General features: G+C 41.8%; 1 protein-coding gene across 1 annotated transcript in view; it reads right to left on the reverse strand.

Annotated features, from left to right (window-relative positions):
• The window catches only part of AHI1 (Abelson helper integration site 1), a 435,677-nt gene that overhangs the window by 379,430 nt on the left and 36,979 nt on the right, over nucleotides 1–19,268 (reverse strand). The window contains exons 6-7 of the mRNA XM_089676204.1: nucleotides 16,654–16,796; nucleotides 6,364–6,559 (exon numbers count right to left, since the gene is read on the reverse strand). Coding sequence (XP_089532330.1) covers nucleotides 6,364–6,559; nucleotides 16,654–16,796 — 339 coding nt within the window. The remainder of the gene's footprint in view (nucleotides 1–6,363; nucleotides 6,560–16,653; nucleotides 16,797–19,268) is intronic.

Genomic DNA, 19,268 nt, shown 5'->3' on the forward strand with positions numbered 1-19,268 from the left:
AGGGTCTGTGCAGTGTGATCTGGAATGCAAACACAAGTATCAGGTTTACAATTCTGTGGAAGTAATGCACTTCAATGACTCCCATATCGAACCCATGCAGCAATAAAACATAACTTTCATTATCAGGCTTTATGCACACTGGGCCTTTCCCCAGCGCTTCTAAACACCTTCCTCCTGCAGGAGAAAAGCAGCGTCAAAAATTAGACTATAGCTGCATTCTTGTAAACATATTTAGGTGTGTCAAGCACTTGGGCATTCATTCATTTCATTGGTCAGAAAATCTATTTATTCTGGCCATTGAAATTAATGAACGCTCAAGAACTAGACATGCCTACCATTAATGTACGTTTAGATGCATTTTTTTTCTGCCTCTAAACACTTGTAAGCACCTATGTGTGCATGGACACAGACTAACATGGATGGGCATTTAGAAACAGAAAAAATGCAGACCTGTCAGAATATCTGCTTGCCATACTGGATGTATGAGCAAGCAGATATTCTGACAGGAAGCTTCAATGAAGTACCACAGCTCTCCACAGTGCCGTGGTAGATCATTGAAAACTACAAGCTGACAGCCGCTAAGGCTGTTGGGACTTGCAGTTCATTCATTCATGGAAGTCCATGAATGAATGATGCGGCCATGTAGGCGGAGCCCCGCATGGCCAGGCGGTTTTCAAATTTGACAGATAATATGAGGAGAAGTCAACCCGTATTATCTGTCAGAGGAAGGGGGGGTGGCGGGCGGTGACTATAGGAACATGTTACACCCTAAAAACGGGTGGAACATGTAACATGTTCCCAAAGGTAAACTTATCCTTTAAGTTTTGTGTGACAGAACGCCTTGCACCCAGCTTGTGACTTCCGTCAGTGAACCACGTCTTCACCATTGGGCACAGGACCAGGGCATTATAGCCAGGCATCGCACCCAAGATGCCAAACTGGAACTCTTTATTGAACAGAAAGCACATGTTTTTATGCAATCCAGAAATAGGGCTCATCCCCTCATGAACAATAAAACAAAAATTACATCCCACACTGATGAGTTAATGAGGTGAAGCTGACATCAATCTAATCTCATCATGTAGGAGCCTCCAAGAGGACTTGCCAACAGACCCACAATAGGCGACTCAATTAACAATGAGAATGCACACCTAGGAGGCACATGATGGGAGAAGATAGTTAACATATAACACCTCAATAGCAAGATCAAGAGTCCTCACATCAGGTAGTTTTGCTAATTACTAATAAAGACTGAGGGCTACTTCACACCAGCTGCTTTGTTACAACACATCAGCTGGAGTGCAGTGCGGATTGGCAGGATTACTGCAGTGCCGATGTGCCAATATTAGCATATCGCAATGTTCACTTTTTTTTAAAACACATATATGTTTGAAATGTTCCACAGACACTGCACTTAGTTTAATTGATTGCTGGGCAGTAGGAGGCTGTGGACTGCCTTGCATTGAACTACTGCATTAAGTACTTTTGTTTCCTGCAGCGCACACCACCACAATGCTGATGGGGTGAACTGGGCGCACAAGAGACAAGGCATATTTCACAGCAGTCCCACCACATTGCCTTACTTTGGTGGGATTGAGCTGGAAGAGCCGGTCAACTCAGTCCCACTGCATTCGTGTGAATGAATACTGATCACCACTGTCACAGAGGGAGGAGGATCTGGTAGCTGACCAACACCTGAGTATATGCTGTGGCACACTGGGAAAAGTATTTGTTGCCCTAGGTGAGAAAGACCGTGCAGCTGCAAGCAGCGGTAGCTGGGTGTGTGCTGACAAACTGTGTACAGGATCGCTGCTGTCAGAAAGGGGAAAAGTAAGGCTGTATGTTCCACTACACTTCAGAGTGAAAAACAGGTGCTAACACAGCGAGAACTGTCTTGGCCGGAACATTGGGAGGACCCCCAGGCGACGCTTTCGCCAGAAATTAGCCTTCCAACTGTGCCAATTAGCTCTTCCAGCTCTCACACTCCAGCAAACTCAAGAAAGGTTTTTGTCTGCTGCCTCTTCACTGCCTTTCTTGCCTCTCTGTCAGCAATGCAGCAGCTTTCACATCCGCCCCTGCCTAGACACTCCCTAAAGAACTGAATCTCTGGTAGGGCTCCTAACAGAGCACACAGGTAGCTGAGCAGGGATCAGTGGCAGCAAAGAGTAGTCATGACCTAGTATACACACCACTTTCCTTCATGCAGCATATAGCCAGCAGCTCCTCTCACTCATAGCAAACAGTCCTCCTATCACATTGCTGTATAAAGCACCATCTGCTTGAGCCACGATCCTGCTCTTGACAGCTGCTTTATCTGCATGCTCCACTGTATTTCATTGTGCTGATCTCTAGGTGTGAATGCAGTGTTTTTTTCAAGTACAAATATAGCCGTGTTCTTTATTGTATTAGTTGATAATGTGTGTAATGCTGCATTATCCACTGATACTGGAGCAGAAAGCAGGATGAAAGCATAGACTAGCGTCTAATGTGCAGTGTGATCTGGACCGCAAACACATCTAATACACAGCATCTGGTTTATGATTTTGCACTTTCTGCACTTAGAGAAAGCTGAGAGTATTAGCTTAGATAGGTCTAACATCTATAAAATGTAACCAACTGCTGCTGTGGGTTTTTTTACTTCATTTATGCGTCCTCTCCATTTTACTTTTTCAGGACTTGGGTTACAACAGCAGGCCTTGGCCCAGTATGTCTGGTCTAGTTAGAGTAGGCCAAGGCTCATCTGCAAGAAATCGGAATATGTCTATGTAGCCAATTCTTCTGAGCCAATTTGGTGTGATGAGAATCACCGGAACCCTTTCCTCCTCTATTTTGTGCAGCAGATGAGGGAGGAATAAATCAGTCTGAACTGAGACCCAAGGAATCACCAGGGCATCCACTGCCAAGACCAGAGGATCCTTGGTCCTGTCTATATATCAGTTTAGTTGTCTGCAGGATGTCTGTATCTGGTGTTCCTCACATTTGACAAAGATTTTGGAAGATCTCAGGGTACAAAAAGCACTTCCCCAGGTGAATGCATTGAATGCTTAGAAAGTCTGCTTGTCAAATCTCCACTCCAGGATGTAGACAGCCAAAACAGCTGGAATGTAAGTTTCTGTCCAGGAGAAAAACAGACTTATTTCTCTCAAGGGGCTCAACTTCTGGTGCCTGCCTCATGGTTTATGTAGGCTTCTGCTCTGGCACTGCACGACTGTACCCCATCAGATGACCATACATAAGTAACTATACTGTTGTAGAGTCAATTTGATGGCTCTCCATTCCAATATACTGATGCAAAGTTTTGACTCATCTAGGGACTAGGCCCCCTGGACAGTTTGGGAGCTGAAAGCCTTGCCCCATACTGAGAATTGCATCCACTGCCACAACCTTCCGGGGTAGGTGAAAAAAATGACTTTCTAAATTCCAAAGCAGAATTAGAGAGATTTTTCTGGCTGGACAGTAGCTCTGTTGGGGAGAAAAGGCTGGTGAGACTACCAAAAAAGAAAATAACCATTGTTATATGAAGAAAGTGATCTGTGATTTGCCTTATTGATTAAGGGAGCCAAATCTTTCTGGTAAGCCTTTCTCCTATGAGGATTCACCAGTGCAGAAATGTGGCACATAGTGGATTGATGCTTTATTACCCTTTATGAACATCTTTTATGAGTAATAGTTTTTTTTTAAATTTGGGGTTTACGTCAATGTACTACACTGTATTAGATATTTCTGGCTTCATTTTATCCTAGAGCAATGGTGTTTGGATTACTTGATCCGTGGAGTAGAAGGAAGATAATCCTGGTGACAGGATTTGTCACATTCATGAGTTGACAAAAAACATGCACATATTTGTGATAAGTGATAACAGTGTGCTTTAGTGAGTATAATAGCCTAAATTTCTTCTTGCCAACTTATCATACATACACTATATGATAAAGTCTTTCTTGATTTATTCAGTCACTTAGAGCCCATAATGGCTTTATTTTTTTCAACTGTGGAACCAGGGGAAGAGAAGACATGTAGTGTTTATGGAAACGTGTGGCCTCTGGAAACTGGAGACTCCATGTTCAGATATAGGAGCTCCTATAACTCAAAGCGCTGACTTATTATTGGATGGCAACAGTAGTGCAGCAATATGGTAAGTGCATTTTTGTCAGAAAAGGCGGGTGGCAATGTATCACCTAGGAGGCGCAATGCAGCTACTTCATCGTCCTGAGACTAAGTCTAGATAGAAGGAGAAAAAACAACAATTTTAAATTGCACCCACTTAAAAACAAATATAATGGAGGGCACCATATCCAGGCTTCACCAGTCACAGTAGGCATAGCCTCAAAAGGGAACCACAGAACTGGCCCACGGCCCTGAACTTGTATGGCACCCTGCACCTAAATACATCCAATGTACTTTGAGCCAAGGTGAGAGCTTAACGCAGGATCCAGTGCCTCAAGAAAACATTACAGGCCGACCCCGCACAGTGGAGACATGGTACAGTCTCGAAGGTAACAGATAGGGATACTGATCCAGAAACTGTTAAATATCTCAAAGCAAAAAAACAGCTAGATCTTGATAGAAGTGTCAGAAGAAAAAAATTTAATGGTCTAAAAATAAAAAATAGAAACATAGAACAGTGACGGCAGAAAAAGACCAAGTGGTCCATCAAGTCTGCCCGTTTTGTCTTTTGGGGTTTCCTTTGGGGGAAGGGGGGCGGATGTTTGTTTGGTTTTCTTTTATTCCAAGCATCAACTACTCTTTCAGTAAAATAGTACTTTCTGAGATTAGTTTTGAACTTTCCTTCAGTTCGTTTAAGGTCCTGTCCTTATGTTCTTGATTTTGGTTTCATGTTGAAGATATTGCCCTCTTGAACCTTATTCACCACCTTAATGTATTTAAAGGTTCCAATCATGTCTCTCCTTTCCCTTCCCTTTTACTTCTCTAGAGGAGAACAGGTCCATCACCAAAGGACACTGGCAAAAAAATGGTGTCCGACATTGTGGGCAGAGTTAGATGAGTGCATACTAGGCGTGGCCTTAGCAATTTTGTCACCTTCAGGCTCATGATCTATGAACACAAGTCCTGTTTCCTGTACTGTATGATAGATAACAGTCTTACAGTTATGTACGCCATGTGTGAACGAGGCCTAAAGATGATTGGATTCAATAGATACAGTAAATGTTACAATAATGGAAGAAAACTGCACATCAGGCGGGAGTGGGGATTATAATTATATAGCTTGCTGCATACTGAAGATCAGCTTTAAGAAAACTACAGAGAAACATGATGCCAAACACAATAAAAAACAGATATGGGGTTTAACCCCTTCGCTACAATAATCGTTTCTGTGTTTTTTGCACGCATGTGTAAAAAGTCATTTTAGGCCTGAAGACTGCACAAATCCCTGAAACGTTATATATTTTCTGAATGCAGACACCTTAGGAGGACAGAAAAGGGGTAGTTCCAATTTTTCATATCAGGCGATATTACCGCAAAAGTCTAGGAAATGCTAAATTTCAGTAAAAATATGCTGAAGTTCATTTTGGGGCACACAAACGCAACAAATTACCTAATGTTTTGGTAAAATATAAAATATTATGCTGGACTGAGTAAATAGATACCCAATATGTCAAGCCTTAAATGTCCATGTGCCCGACACTTTAAAATCTCCCTATAGGTCATCAGTTTAGCGTTACTGAGGAGGTCTGGTGCTAGAAATATTGCTCTCAGTGTGTGCAGCAATATATAACAAGTGTATTGCAATCCGCATTTATGTTCTTACGTGTGTATACGTAGGGGTGGGCTTTTTTTCGGGGGGGGGGGGGGATTTTATGAGCTGGGGTGTAACTTACATTTTTTACAATTTAAAAAACATTTTTTTTTTACCAACTTTTTTTTGTCATCACAAAAAGTCCCCTATATAATGCTTTTTTTGTGACAGGTTCTCTTTAATGAGACATTTGAGGTCTAAAAAACCCTGGATGTCTCCCCTGTGCTCCAATGAATATAATGCAGTACAAATAGATCTCTCTGCATTAGAATCTTTCCCAGCCATGATAGCCAGGGAAACAGAGGGGGACCCAGATGTGATGTTAACAAGATACTTGGCAGGAGAGTAGGGTGGGGGGGGGGGGTGCACGAGGGGGGAGTTGGCGGCTGTGGCAAATGGAGCCCAGGATACATGGCTGGAGGAGTGCGCAGGACTGATTGCATCTGACAGCAAGTTGTCAGACTGTAATATTTAATGTGTTGCTTGTAATGTTTATATTTCTAATAATCTTTCACCATTACAAGTGCACTCAGAAAGGACTGGCATCCCAAAATTTAGGGTTAATAAAAAATACAGCTCATTATTCCATAAAGTAAAAATAAACGTACCTGTATTCTTTCTTGACATATTCTCCAGTTTTTCGGTCAATTAGGTAAATCTTAACCATGGGCCGAGATGTCAAAAGGTCAGTCTTCAATTTATCAGCCCGATGGACATAAACCCCTAAAACTAGGCTATCATCATACACACGTTTAGAGCTGCTTTTCTCTCCACCATTCTCCTGACTGTTTTCTCTCACTTCATCTGTGAATTAAAAAAAATAAAACATTTTATGAAACCTCAAATAACTAAGGGGTCGGCACGGAACGGTCAAATGGGAACATCTTACATAAGGTTGGAAAACATAAGAGACGCTGGGAAACAACTACCAGTAAATGTAATGTGTAAATATCAATAACACATTTTATAAATGTCTTATATACTGTATGTACTTAAAAAAGCTTTAATAAATACAAAAAACTTGCAGAATATATGAACCACATTGTATTTATATAGCATCGATAGTCAGTATTTCTTTAAAGCGGAGCTCCACCCAAAAGGCTTAAGGCTTTGTTCCCCGCTTCCCATTAATGATTGCCACCTTTGGGGAGCGGGTACCCGAATTTGACAGGTATCCGCTCCTTCTTCCGCTGCGATCGCCTAAGACGGTCGGAAGCGAAAGTTGACCTCCCCCCTCCCTCCCCGTAGTCTTGTGGGACACATGACAAGTCCCAGAATACTACAGCAACATTCACAAAGCACAGCACTATTCGCGCACGCACAGTGGGCACCCGGCTGTAAAGCCGCAAGCTGTCATAGCTAAGTGCTCACACTGAAGATGCTGGCCCTGGGATGAGAAGATGGCTGGTGAAACCAGCCATGGTGAGGACACTGCTGGGCCGAGGGACAGGTAAGTGTCTGTATTTTAAAAGACAGTAGTTACAGTTTTTGTAGCTGCTGACTTATTTTTTTTTTTAATTGAACTGGAACTCCGTTTTACGGACTAAACCGAAAACATGCACATTTATATAGGTCTCAGTTTTTCTGACATTCATGATTACCCTAACACACACGGTTATAGAACAGAAGCTTAGTTAAAGCAGATCCAAAGCCAAACTTTATTTCACTTTGGATAGAGCCAGAGGGGGCTAAAACTGCTGTCAGGTTTTTTTTACATCTGTGTTTCATTAAGGTGGCCATACACTGTACAATCGCTTTTAGATTTACCAAAAAAATGTAGTATGAGGACCTACCTAACCAATCCATTCAATTTGTATCCAAATAGGCAGGCCTTGGCACTACATACTTTATGGTAGCTCTAAAAGAATTTGTACAAATCAGACTTAATAGTGTATGGTGACCTTTAGGGAGACTTCCCTTCACTTCATGTCCAGTAGATGCAACAGAAAGCGAGAGGATGTCTTTACAATGTGAAATCCTCTCTTAAACAGTTGTCATGTTTTTCTTATTTGAAGATTTCCTCATCGTTCCTGTTCTAGCAACTAAAAATTATGGATTTAACTTCACTTTCATACCTGGCGGCCTTAGTGATCCGAACAATTATAGCCAAAATAATCTTTCTAGCAGAGACACAGACAGCAAAAAAAAGCTGACAGCAGTTTTAACTCCTCACCACTCTATCCAAATCTATTGGTTGGACATGCACTTTAAAGTTGATGTGCGAGGACTGGGTTCCTTTTACTGCCACAGACTGAATGACTGAGGTGGAGGCAGATATAAGCAAAGCAAAAATAGGAATTTTTTTTTTTTTTACTCACCGTAAAATCCTTTTCTCTGAGTTCATTGAGAGACACATTTCAGCAATATTCTTGACCCTAAAATTATAGCTCCACCTTCAGGAGTAGGACCACTAGCCTGAAAAATCACAGAGCACAGCCTACGGACAGTCTTTACTGGAGGCTAAACCTCCCTCCTACTATAGGCATTTCAGTTACTAAGAAGTACAGAAAATAACATGAGAGGGGCCTTCAATGAACTCAGAGAAAGGGATTTTATAGTGAGTAGAAAAAAATTGATTTCTCTTACGTTCATTGAAGGACACAACTCAGCAATATTCTTGACATAGGGACATCCCAAAGCCAGACCCTGAAGAGCATTAGCCTGAACAACAGCTGTCCAGCCAATGCAAAAAAATAGCTCAAGGAGCCATCATCTATTTCAGACTAGCTCCAGCAACGTCATGCAAAAGTTATAGACACAAAGAGTTACCTTTGGGAGCGTCAGAGACCCTGGTGTCTACAAATACAAAGGGAAGTCTCTGGACTGCTAAAGTCTCACGTGGTATGGAAAGTGCACAAAAATAGCTACATGTTGGCCCTGAATGAAGGAAAGAAGCAAGGAATGCAAAGTCTGAGGGCTTTGAGAGAAAACTGCAAGGGGCTAAAAAACCTGGCTTGCAATGGCACTCAAGGGAAGAAATCAGATCAAGAGAAGGCCATAATTCAAGACACCAAGACAGTGCATGGGGGAGACCCTGAGCCTTGTACCACGCAAAATAGGTCTTTTTGGTATGATGGTTGATATGGTGATATGTTTACATGCCTAAACATAGTAGGATAACCCCTTCTGTTCCCAGGCCAACAAGCAAGAGGCAGAAAAGCAGAGTGGAAGATCGACCCTTGGGTCAGAACAATGGATGAGAAGATCAATCTGGAGCCAGGAGAATGACCAGAATGCTTTGGGCTTCTATCCTTCGCAGTAATCACAAAAGAACCTCCAAGGCATAAACTGCAATGATCCCAAGGTGCCACCAGGGCATCCACTGCATCTGCCCAAGGACAGCTTGTCCTCACCATGAATTTGGATACTCTCCTGTTGAGACAAGATGCCAGGAATCAATCTCCGAAGAGCCCCACTACAGGCATATCTGATGAAAAACCTTCTGGTGTGAGGACCACTCTCCTTGGGCCACAATTTGAAGGCAGACATAATCCACCAGCCAGTTTCCCACACCCGGAATGCAAACTGTTAAGAGAGCACCACCAAAGATTGTAAAAGCCTTCCAGTGCCACTGCCAAATTCCTTGTTCCAACCTGGTGACTGACATAGGCCACTGCCATGATGGTGTCTGACTGGATCAAGACTGGTTGTCCTGAGGATATTCTATCCAACAACACAGATAAAACCCGATTACCTATAGCTCCAGGACAGTGACAGGAAACTGAGATTCCCGCTTGTCCAGAGGTCCTGGGCCAACAGCTGGACAGGCTGGCGTCTATAGGGACTGCGATCCAAAAAAGGGGAAGGAACACCTTGCTGCTCAACAGAAAAGGAAACTGAAGCCAGCAGAGAAGGGAGGACTTGACCAACGGTCTCATGCGAGGATGTCTGTCCCACAACAATGGAAACTTGTCCCATTCAGTAGAATTTTCTTCTGCAGAATACCAGTGTGAAACTGAGCATACAGGAACACCTCAGAGGTGGAGATCATGGGGACCACAACCTGCATGCATAAACACAGAGAGGACCACCTGCAGGACAGGAACAACCAAACCAAGGATGTAGCCCTCGAACTCATACATCAGAAGAAACTCATGGCCTGTGTCAAGTCCACAATCAGACCCAGATACTTCAACCATATGAGTGAAATTAGAAAGGACCCCTAGAAATGCAGGATCCAGCAGAATGCAGATAGTGAACACTAGGATTCCACCCGTGAAGAAACATCACCCAGAAAAACCAACACAGAATATCCTGCAGACTCAGTAACACCAGGATCGAATCAGTATCTGGGAAATACCTCGGGAGCAGAGTCCCCTATCATGCAAAGCATAAAACCACTGATGCATCACACACAAAAAAAAAAAAAATATGTGCAGGATCACATCCTCCATGTCCAAGGAGGACCATGGAGCAAACAGATGCTATCCCGAATTTTCGGCCTTCACAAAAGCACTGAAGGGTGAAAGGACCAGATAGACTGCACCCCGTCTTCCTATGATACTCTTAAGCTTACATTTCGCCCTGATTACCTCCAATCATCTATGAACTGGAGGTAATTGTTTTTTAATTGGGTGCAGTCATTTTACAAAGTGAAACTTTAACGCCTTGCCGCTGGCCACACACATATATGCGGCCTCTCGGTGGGTGAGCCTTAACACTGAGAGGCGGCATAAATGCGTACCCAAAAAAAAAAAAAAACAGAACTGTGCCAAGAAGCACACCATGCACGCTCCCGGTGCACAGTTACCGGCAGTTAACGGAAAGCTTCCAATCTCTACTTGCGATCGGGAGCTTTCTGATCATGTGACCAGTGTGACAGCCAATCATGACTGATCACAAACCCCACCCAGCCTCCCAGCATCTAAAACGACTTAAAAGGCCAGGAGGCACAAGCGCAAAGGGGCTAAACCTGAATCTTTCACACGTAGATCTGGTACCAAAAGAAGTGACAAGGATTTTTTATTTATGCACAGACCTTTTTAAAGGGCCATACCACCAGGAAAGTGTTGTTAGGTCTTTACTGAATTACCCTAAAGGTGGGTTAAATGAATTCATTAACATCCCTGGCGGTAATCCCGAGTGTGACTCGGGGTTAATTTTCAGTACTAAAAGTGGTAATCCCAAGCCACACTCGTGATTACACTTGTCCTGCAATTTTTTCAGCCTCTAAATGGCCCTCTATGTTATCCATGTGTCCATGGGCATTTAAAGGCAGAAAAAAAAACACTGCCAGCGTGTTCAGGAGAAACAGCATTCTGACAGAAAACACGCAATCGAGCATTAAATCATTTCAATGGGCAGAATAAATTATTATTCTAGTCAATGAAATTAAGGAACACCCTAGTGCTTCATGTGCATAAATGTGTCTTGGAACATTTACACTCATTAAAGTAGAAGTTCACCTTTAGAACATTTTACATGTTCCACCCATTTTTAGGGTGGAACAGGTAACATGTTCCCATAACAGCCCCCACGCCCACCGCCCCCCTCCCTCTGACAGATAGTAAAGGGAGACTTCTCTCCATACTTTCAGATTTGAAAACAGTGCAACCGTGCTGGGCTCCACCCACACGGTCGCATCACTCATTCACAGTGTTCTGTGAATGAGTGCCTACAAGTCCTGTCAACCCTAGCGGCTGCGGGCTTGTAGTTTTCAATGAACTACCACAGCGCTGTGGAGCGCTGTTGTAGTTCATTGAAGCTTCTTGTCAGTATATCTGCTTGCTCATACATCCCGTATGGCAAGCAGATATTCTGACAGGTCTGCAGGAGACCTGCATGGCATCAGTGATTTACTGATCACTGGTGTCATGCTTTACAGGCTCCTTTGCACAAAATAAATGCACATTTTTTTTCCTGCCAGGAGGAAAGGCGTTTAGGAGAGCCCTGTGTGCATGGGTTCTAGAGTATAGGGGCATATTTTTAAAGCAGAGAATGTGACATTCACCAAACATTTACTTAAGGTATAGAAAAGAATCACCCCCCTTTAAAGGATAGATTCACCTTTTAGCAAAAAATAAATGAAAATTTTTTTCCAGGTAAAAAATAAGCATTTATTATTTTTGTTTCTGGAGCCTCTAAAGCATTGCACCAGTGATCAGTAGATTGTACGGGCAGGCAGATACTTACTGAGAGGAAGACTCAATGAACTACGACGGCGTTCCACAGTGGCATGATAGTTCATTGAGAACTACAAGACGACAGCCACAAAGGCTGTATGAACTTGTAGTGTTCTCATCCACAGAATACTGTGTGTGAATTTTTTTTTTTTTAAATTGTGAATGCTAGCAGGGGGGAAAAGAACCTCTGCTAGATGTCAAAAAGGTGATCGTGGGGTTCGGGGGGTGGGCCATCGGCAACATGTTACACCCTGAATATGGGTGTAACACATTACATAAGGTTAATTTATCCTTTAAAATAATAACGTCAGAAAAAATTATTATAAAAATTTCAAACACAGAATCACTGATCACCCTCCTAAAAATTACTTGTAAACTTAATCAGGTGTAGCTAATCACCTTCTCAATGGCACACAACGCCATTTTACTATCAGCTGTGGTCATTTTGATTAGCTCAGCATGAAAAGAGCTTTCCTGGAGCATTTTAGTCCCTGGAAATACAACTGAAGCAAACAATCAACTACTGGTGAAAAGAAACTGTCACAAAATCTTCGGGATAAAGTTGTGGCCAGGCACAAATCAGGAGATGGATACAAAAAAATTTCAAAGGCTTTATCAAAGCCTATAAGAACAGTGAAGTCTATTACTGAGAAGTGGAGGGTATTTGGTACAACACAGACCCTCCTTGGATCAAGCTGTCACTCCAAACTGGATAAAAAAGCAAGGAGGAAACTGGTCAGAGTCTACCAAGAGGCCTACAGCAACTCTGAAGCAGATGCAGGAATTTGTGACAAAGAGTGGTCATTGTGTGCATGTGACAACATCACAAATTCTCCACAAATATGTCTTGTATGGGAGGGTTGCAAGAAAAAAGCCACTTCTGAAGAAAAGCCACATGCAGCCACGACTGAGCTTTGCCAAAACTCCACGTGAAGATTCCACATGAGTCCACATGGAAAAAGGGGTTATGGTCAGATGAGACTAAAATTAATTTATTTGGCCTCAACACCAAATGATATGTCTGGCAGAAATCCAATACAGCTCCTCATCCAAAGAACACCATTCCTACAGTAAACCGTGGAGGTAGTAATATCCTGTTATGGGGGTTTTTCTCTGCAGCAGGGACCAGAGCACTTGTCAGGATAAAAGGAAAAATGGATGAGGCAAAATACCGTCAAATTCTTGAGGAAAATCTGCTGCCCTTTGCCAGAAAGTTGTCAATGGGAAGAAAGGTTTACCTTCCAACATGACAATGACCCAAAGCACACAGCAAAAATGACCACAGAGCGGTTGAAGAAGAAAAAGGTGAATGTCCTTGCATGGCCTAATCAGAGCCCAGAACCTAAACCCTATTGAAAATCTGTGGAATGATTTGAAGACTGCAGTCCACAAACGGTCACCATCAAATTTAACTGAACTTGAGCAGTTCTGCAAAAAAGAGTGGGCAAATATTGCAAAGTCTAGACCTGCAAAGTTAGTAGTGACATATCCCAACAGACTAAAGGCTGGAATTAAAGCAAAAGGTGGTTCAACAAAATCCGGGTGGATTTGATTTAAATCAAGTTGATTTAAATCACTAGTAAAAAGGCTCAATTTAAATCATATTTAAAAGACCAACTGCCATCTCTGTCCTGCAGTGGCTCCTCTGACCCGCTGTTGACTCACCGACAGTCCCATGCACTTTAATGAGATGGCTGGTGATGTGGCAGTGACACAACAAGGTGACGTGGACGTGGCGGCATTAGGTTAGTGCAGGGTTTCTCAATTCCAGTCCTCATGGACCCCCAACAGGTCATGTTTTCAGGATTTCCATTATTTTGCACAGGTGATTTGATCAGTTTCACTGCCTTAGTAATTACCACAGCTGTTTCATCTGAGGGAAATCCTGAAAACATGACCTGTTGGGGGTCCATGAGGACTGGAGTTGAGAAACACTGGGTTAGTGGATGCCTGCTAACAGGCGCTGCCATGATGGATCTAAAATGACAGGTGCTCTATAAATGTAAGGAATCCGACTCATTCTTGCTGGTAGTTAGAATCTTTAATTTTTGCAAACCAAATGAAGGTTTCCTTTGTAGAATAATAAGCTGTTAGTAAAACAGCGATATCAGAACCGATTTTAAGTTAATAGGTTAATCACACATAGTTGGAGAACTACTGAAATACTTTTATTTCATGTTTTTTCTCATGGTTACTGTGAAATTGTGTGAATGTATCAATGCAGTACATGTTATATCAGCTTGCAGAGCAGAATATACAGCCTCATGCTACATAACTAAGCTCCATTTCATGCTGAATAAACTAAATTATGAATGTATCTTAAACAGAAAAACTATCTTTACATAGAGTTTTACTCCAAAAGCATGTCATTAAAATAAATTTGATAAAAATAAAAAAAATCTGATTTAAAATTTAAAAAATCCGCTTTTTTTTTTAAATCATTGATTTTTATCCACCCTGAACAAAATAGTGATACAAGGGGGTAATTTTTTTCCAACTCAGTAATTGTGTTTTTGATTTTTTTTTTCCTTTTGGGGTTTTATCTTTCTCTTGGATGTTAGAATTTACACAGCTGAATAAAACAATTTCAAGCTGCAAAGCAACAAAAAGGTGTTTATTTTAAAAGAGTGACTCTTTTCTATATCCACTGTATATAATCTCAAGTCACACAATTTGTATCCAATCAGGTAGGCCTTTTTAGCACATAGTTGTTAGTAGATCTAAAGGAGATTGTACAGATTGTATAAGGTATGATCAGCTTCAAGTGTCATTAAACCCACATCATTAAAATCTATCAATAAATGCTGTACTACATGCTGTTCATACTCACTATGGGAATAATTTTCTGTATTCTGCAAAAAAAACTGGAAGATCCTTCTGTTCTCTATCCCTCCCTCTTGTCCATGTCCCCAGTGCAGATGGGGATTCTGCAAAGCAGTGTTGGCAGCTAGTGTACATGCTCAGTTTTCAGTGTATTTTCTGCACTGAGCATTTCCTCCTTGATCACTTGTGGACAACCCATGTGACTTTAGAGCCACACATGTGGGCGTATACACACACTGGTAAATGATACTCCCCTCCCTCTCTCCTCCATGTCCATTAAACAGCTAAATACAATGGGGGTGAGATATTACATATTGACTGATGGAGCCTTCACTACCCTCTTATTCTAAGCACATACACACAACAGACACAGATTGGAGGGGTGCGACACAGCCTGTGATTGGCAAAAATCCACTACCACCATGTTATTGCCAAATTAATAAAGATGTTATTTCAAATATTTATTTGTATGAAATGTAAAACAGTTTATTGATCATTGATTATTAATCATTAATTTTTACTCTGTATTCCAAAGGTTAATTGTGTTTATTTTGAACATGTGACCAGTAGCAGAGGAGTAGAAGATCCTACTGCCACAGTTTCCCTAAAGACAGGCTGGGAAAGAGCTGGGTCATGTGACAGCTGTTTATTAACCAGTTGCCGCCCAGCCTATAGCCAGACGGCGGCCGGGCGAACAGCTAGTCCCTCCGGGTAGACGCCATATGGCGTCCTTTCAGGGATGCGCAGTGCGCCTACCCGCAGGGCCGCTCTGTGGTGCAATCCGTCACCGGACGTGTACCTCAGACAAGGCCGATGACAGATCTGTGTACCGGCCCCGTTGCCAGTACCATGTGACCTGCTGTGACCAATCACAGCAGGTCACATGACAGTTGTATACAATGGATAGCTTCCTTTCATGCCATCCATTGTATATAATTCTGTCTAGCTGTGAATGGTCACAGCGATCACATGCACAAGCTGGGCCAATCACAGCTAAGCACAAAAAAAAAAAAAATGAATCAATGTCATTCAGGTAAATGCTTGCTTATAGCAAAGTAATTCTTTGCTATAAGCAAATTGTGTAAAAAAAAATAAAATAAAAGAATGATCGCTTCCCCAAAGTAGTACAATGTTACTATGGTAACATTATACTACTTTGGTCATAGTGAAATATGAAAAGAAATCTTAAAAAATGTAATCATAAAAAGAAAGCTCTAGTTGTCTGAAGAAAATGATAAAATTTTAGTTTGGGTACAATGTTGCATGACCGCGCAATTGTCATTCAAAGTGTGAGCGCTGAAACCTGAAAAATGGCCTGGGCAGGAAGGGGGTAAAAGTGCCCTGTATGGAAGTGGTTAAGAAAAAAGGTACTTAGATGTTTTTCAATTAAAATAATTACAGTGCCATCATGCATATTCAGAAAGAGAAAGGATATTGTAAATAAAACAGTGTGTGTTTGATATCACTTTAAAGCTGGGTACACACAAATCAAATCAACAGAAGCCGATAGACCAAGTTCTGTTGAACAGTCATGCTGGAAAACCAGCATCTGATAACCGCTGAAGTGCTGATCAGTGTAATATGATAGGGGAGGAATCCCTGTAGTTAGAATACAATAGCACAGCAGGGGAGAATGTGAATGCAGGAATCTGATTTGTGCACATTTGCGCACACAATATATTCCTAGGGAAAATCAATATATATGCTCACATGCGCGCAACAGTGCAAATTACTGACCAGGAATGCAATTTTTCTTTTTTTTTATTTTTAAACCAAGAATACACAGCGCTTGTTAAATGCATGTGTGTACAGGCACATTGTAAACAATGGGCTGCATTTTAGATCAGTAAAAAACCCGCTGTACTGAGCTTTTTTCAAGCTCCAGTGTGCAAGAGGCCTAATACTTATACAAGACTAACAAAGACTAACAAAGATACTACCAAATTCCCTGACCTGTTTGGGATCTCTTCTTAGCTTTCTTGCCTTTACGTTTAGGAAGATCTTCAGTTTTTTCAGATGTTTCCAGAAATGACTCAATTGGAGACTGATCGAAGGATTCTGCTGGTGTGTGTTGCAGTTCAGACAAAGACATAACACTAAATAAAAGCACAGAATACAACTATTATCATCCTACAAACATGAATGAACAGCTAACATCAGTCAACTATGAATTGGAACGAAATATAATTTTTTGTCAATCAGCAGACTGAGCAAAAAAAATAAAATAATAGATTCCCCCATCCACACATTTGAGGTTGATGGGGGAATCCTCCCAGCTGAGCCTTTGTATTCTGAAAGCGGGAAGACTTTCCCACCATTGGATTACACTGAATAGGCGCTGCTGGCTATAGCCTGAGGTGCTGGTCGAGCAGGGAAAACACGACAGGGTGGTTGTTTAGAAGACGATCAGTAGATCGACTTCTGTACAACCAAAGTGCACGTGCATAGATCAAAATTTGGTCGGTCCCTACTGAACTGGACGAATTTTAAACCATGTATGTCCGGCTTTAGGATTCTGCAGGACAGAGAGAAAAAGCAAACAAAATGTAGGAAGATACCAGCACTAAACAATCACATTGCTTTACACCACCAAACTTTTTCACTATCTCTGCTCACAAGATAGCACCTATCTGTTACTAATCTGATTATTCCTCATTCTACATTCCATGTACTGCTGCAGTGAAACACAGGGGGAGGGGAGTGTTAGATGCACTACCACATTTAGATACACCAACAAGATCCATATTCCAGCTAATACTTTCTTAGAAGTTACAGTAACAGTTTTTTTCCTTTTGGGATAAAGGCTTTACATAAATAAAAGCTGACATCTCTTTGTGCCCAACAAAGGCATAGCAAGACAGAACAGAGTCAATTTGCACAATGCCAAGGCTTTTGCTGACAGATGTTGTTAATGAGTTTATCAACGCTAGAAAGCCTACTGCGTGAAGTTCCCTCTTTAGACTACGCAGAAATTGCATGGAAGAAAATGATTTCAGTCAACAGGCAGATGCTTTACATGAACGCCTCCTTCTGAGAGGTTATTCAAAGACTACCTCAAAAAAAACTTAAAGCCATGGGACGTGACAGAACTTCTATATTATATTCACCTCAGAGGACACAACAGAATACAGTTAAAATAGTTACTACGTATTCTGCTCATCACAACCAGCTTCGTTCTATACTTTCCAAACACTGGCATCTTTTGACTGACCATCATATCCTCAAGAAATACGTAAGACCCAGCCCTGAAATGGTCTTCCGTCATGCTACTTCCTTGAGAGACCGTCTGACGAGTAGACACTACTCATCCGAGCCACGGATCTCCCTCGCCTGTCGGGATACTTTTTGCTGTGGATATTGCCCCTGGATCCGAGAGGGAACCACATTTAGCTTCCTTAATGGCAAACTGTTCCTTTTACCTCACACCTTTGCAGACTGTGGGACCAGAGGCATTCTGTGTTGGCAAAACCATTAGAGAACTCTGCCAATGGCCAATGTATAAGCGATCATTTATTTTATTCATCAAACGGTAAATTCACCACTGTAGGGCACCATATAAGCCTACATCATCACCGCGGGTCAGGGGATCTGGGCCGGTGACATCATATGCCAGTGTTGCATGCACCGGACTGGGGGTATGTAGAGCGGACCCAGTCTGCCTTCCATTGCAGATGTTTACCAGGAGGATATAATATACAACATCTTTCCAAGGTAGCTGTCAGCCTTTGCTGCCCTATGTCTCAGTACTTGGCCCTATTAAACCTGTTGGAGGTTTTTTGACACGTTGTTAATTGCCAGCATGCTATATTTAAAGATATGTACTGCCCTTAAAGGGATTCCTTTTGTATTTATCTATAGGTATCAGTTTTATGAGGTAATGCACTTGGGTCTTTTCTTGTGTTTTTTACTTTTAGGCCCTTATCCATGCAGCTTGGCTTCACATTGTATTTAACCACATCTCTCCTGTGGCTTGGGCTTTACAAGGCCAACAATTATTAACTCCTAAGTCTTGGATGGTGTTTACATGTATCAGCTTCATATGCCTCCTGGTTTCCCTATCACTGTATTCATTTAAGGTTAGTATATAGGTTTTCCTCCCTATTGCTCCCCTTTCTTTATCTCCCAATATATGGTGACTATTTTGGCAAATTTTATATTCAGTTATAAAGGCAGTCTGGAAAGGCTCCATGCCTGCTATTTTGCCCCCCGTGTCTGCCTTGGAGGAGGTATGTTGGCACCCCGTGTGGCCCCACACAAGCATGAGTCCACATTGGTAAACAATTAGTCCACCAATTCCCAGTGTATTATTATAAATACTGTGTTCACTACATTATATTTGTATTTTTATTATTATGGTTTTGTTTCAGATTTAATTTTGATGTTTCCTCCTGGACAAGCGGACAATTTCTGCGAAACAAGTAGAGGAGCAAGCATCACCCCCATATTTTCCACCATATTAGAGGTGTGAAACTATAGTATCTGTGACTCATGTACTTGATTGTACCAGGCTGTCAGTTCATGTGTTTTAATATATGAATTCATTTATATGTGAAATAAATTTTTAATTT

This window comes from Staurois parvus, unplaced genomic scaffold, assembly GCF_062004578.1.
Source record: "Staurois parvus isolate SC_StPar_1 unplaced genomic scaffold, SC_StPar_1.0 ptg000165l, whole genome shotgun sequence".
Classification (NCBI taxonomy): domain Eukaryota; kingdom Metazoa; phylum Chordata; class Amphibia; order Anura; family Ranidae; genus Staurois; species Staurois parvus.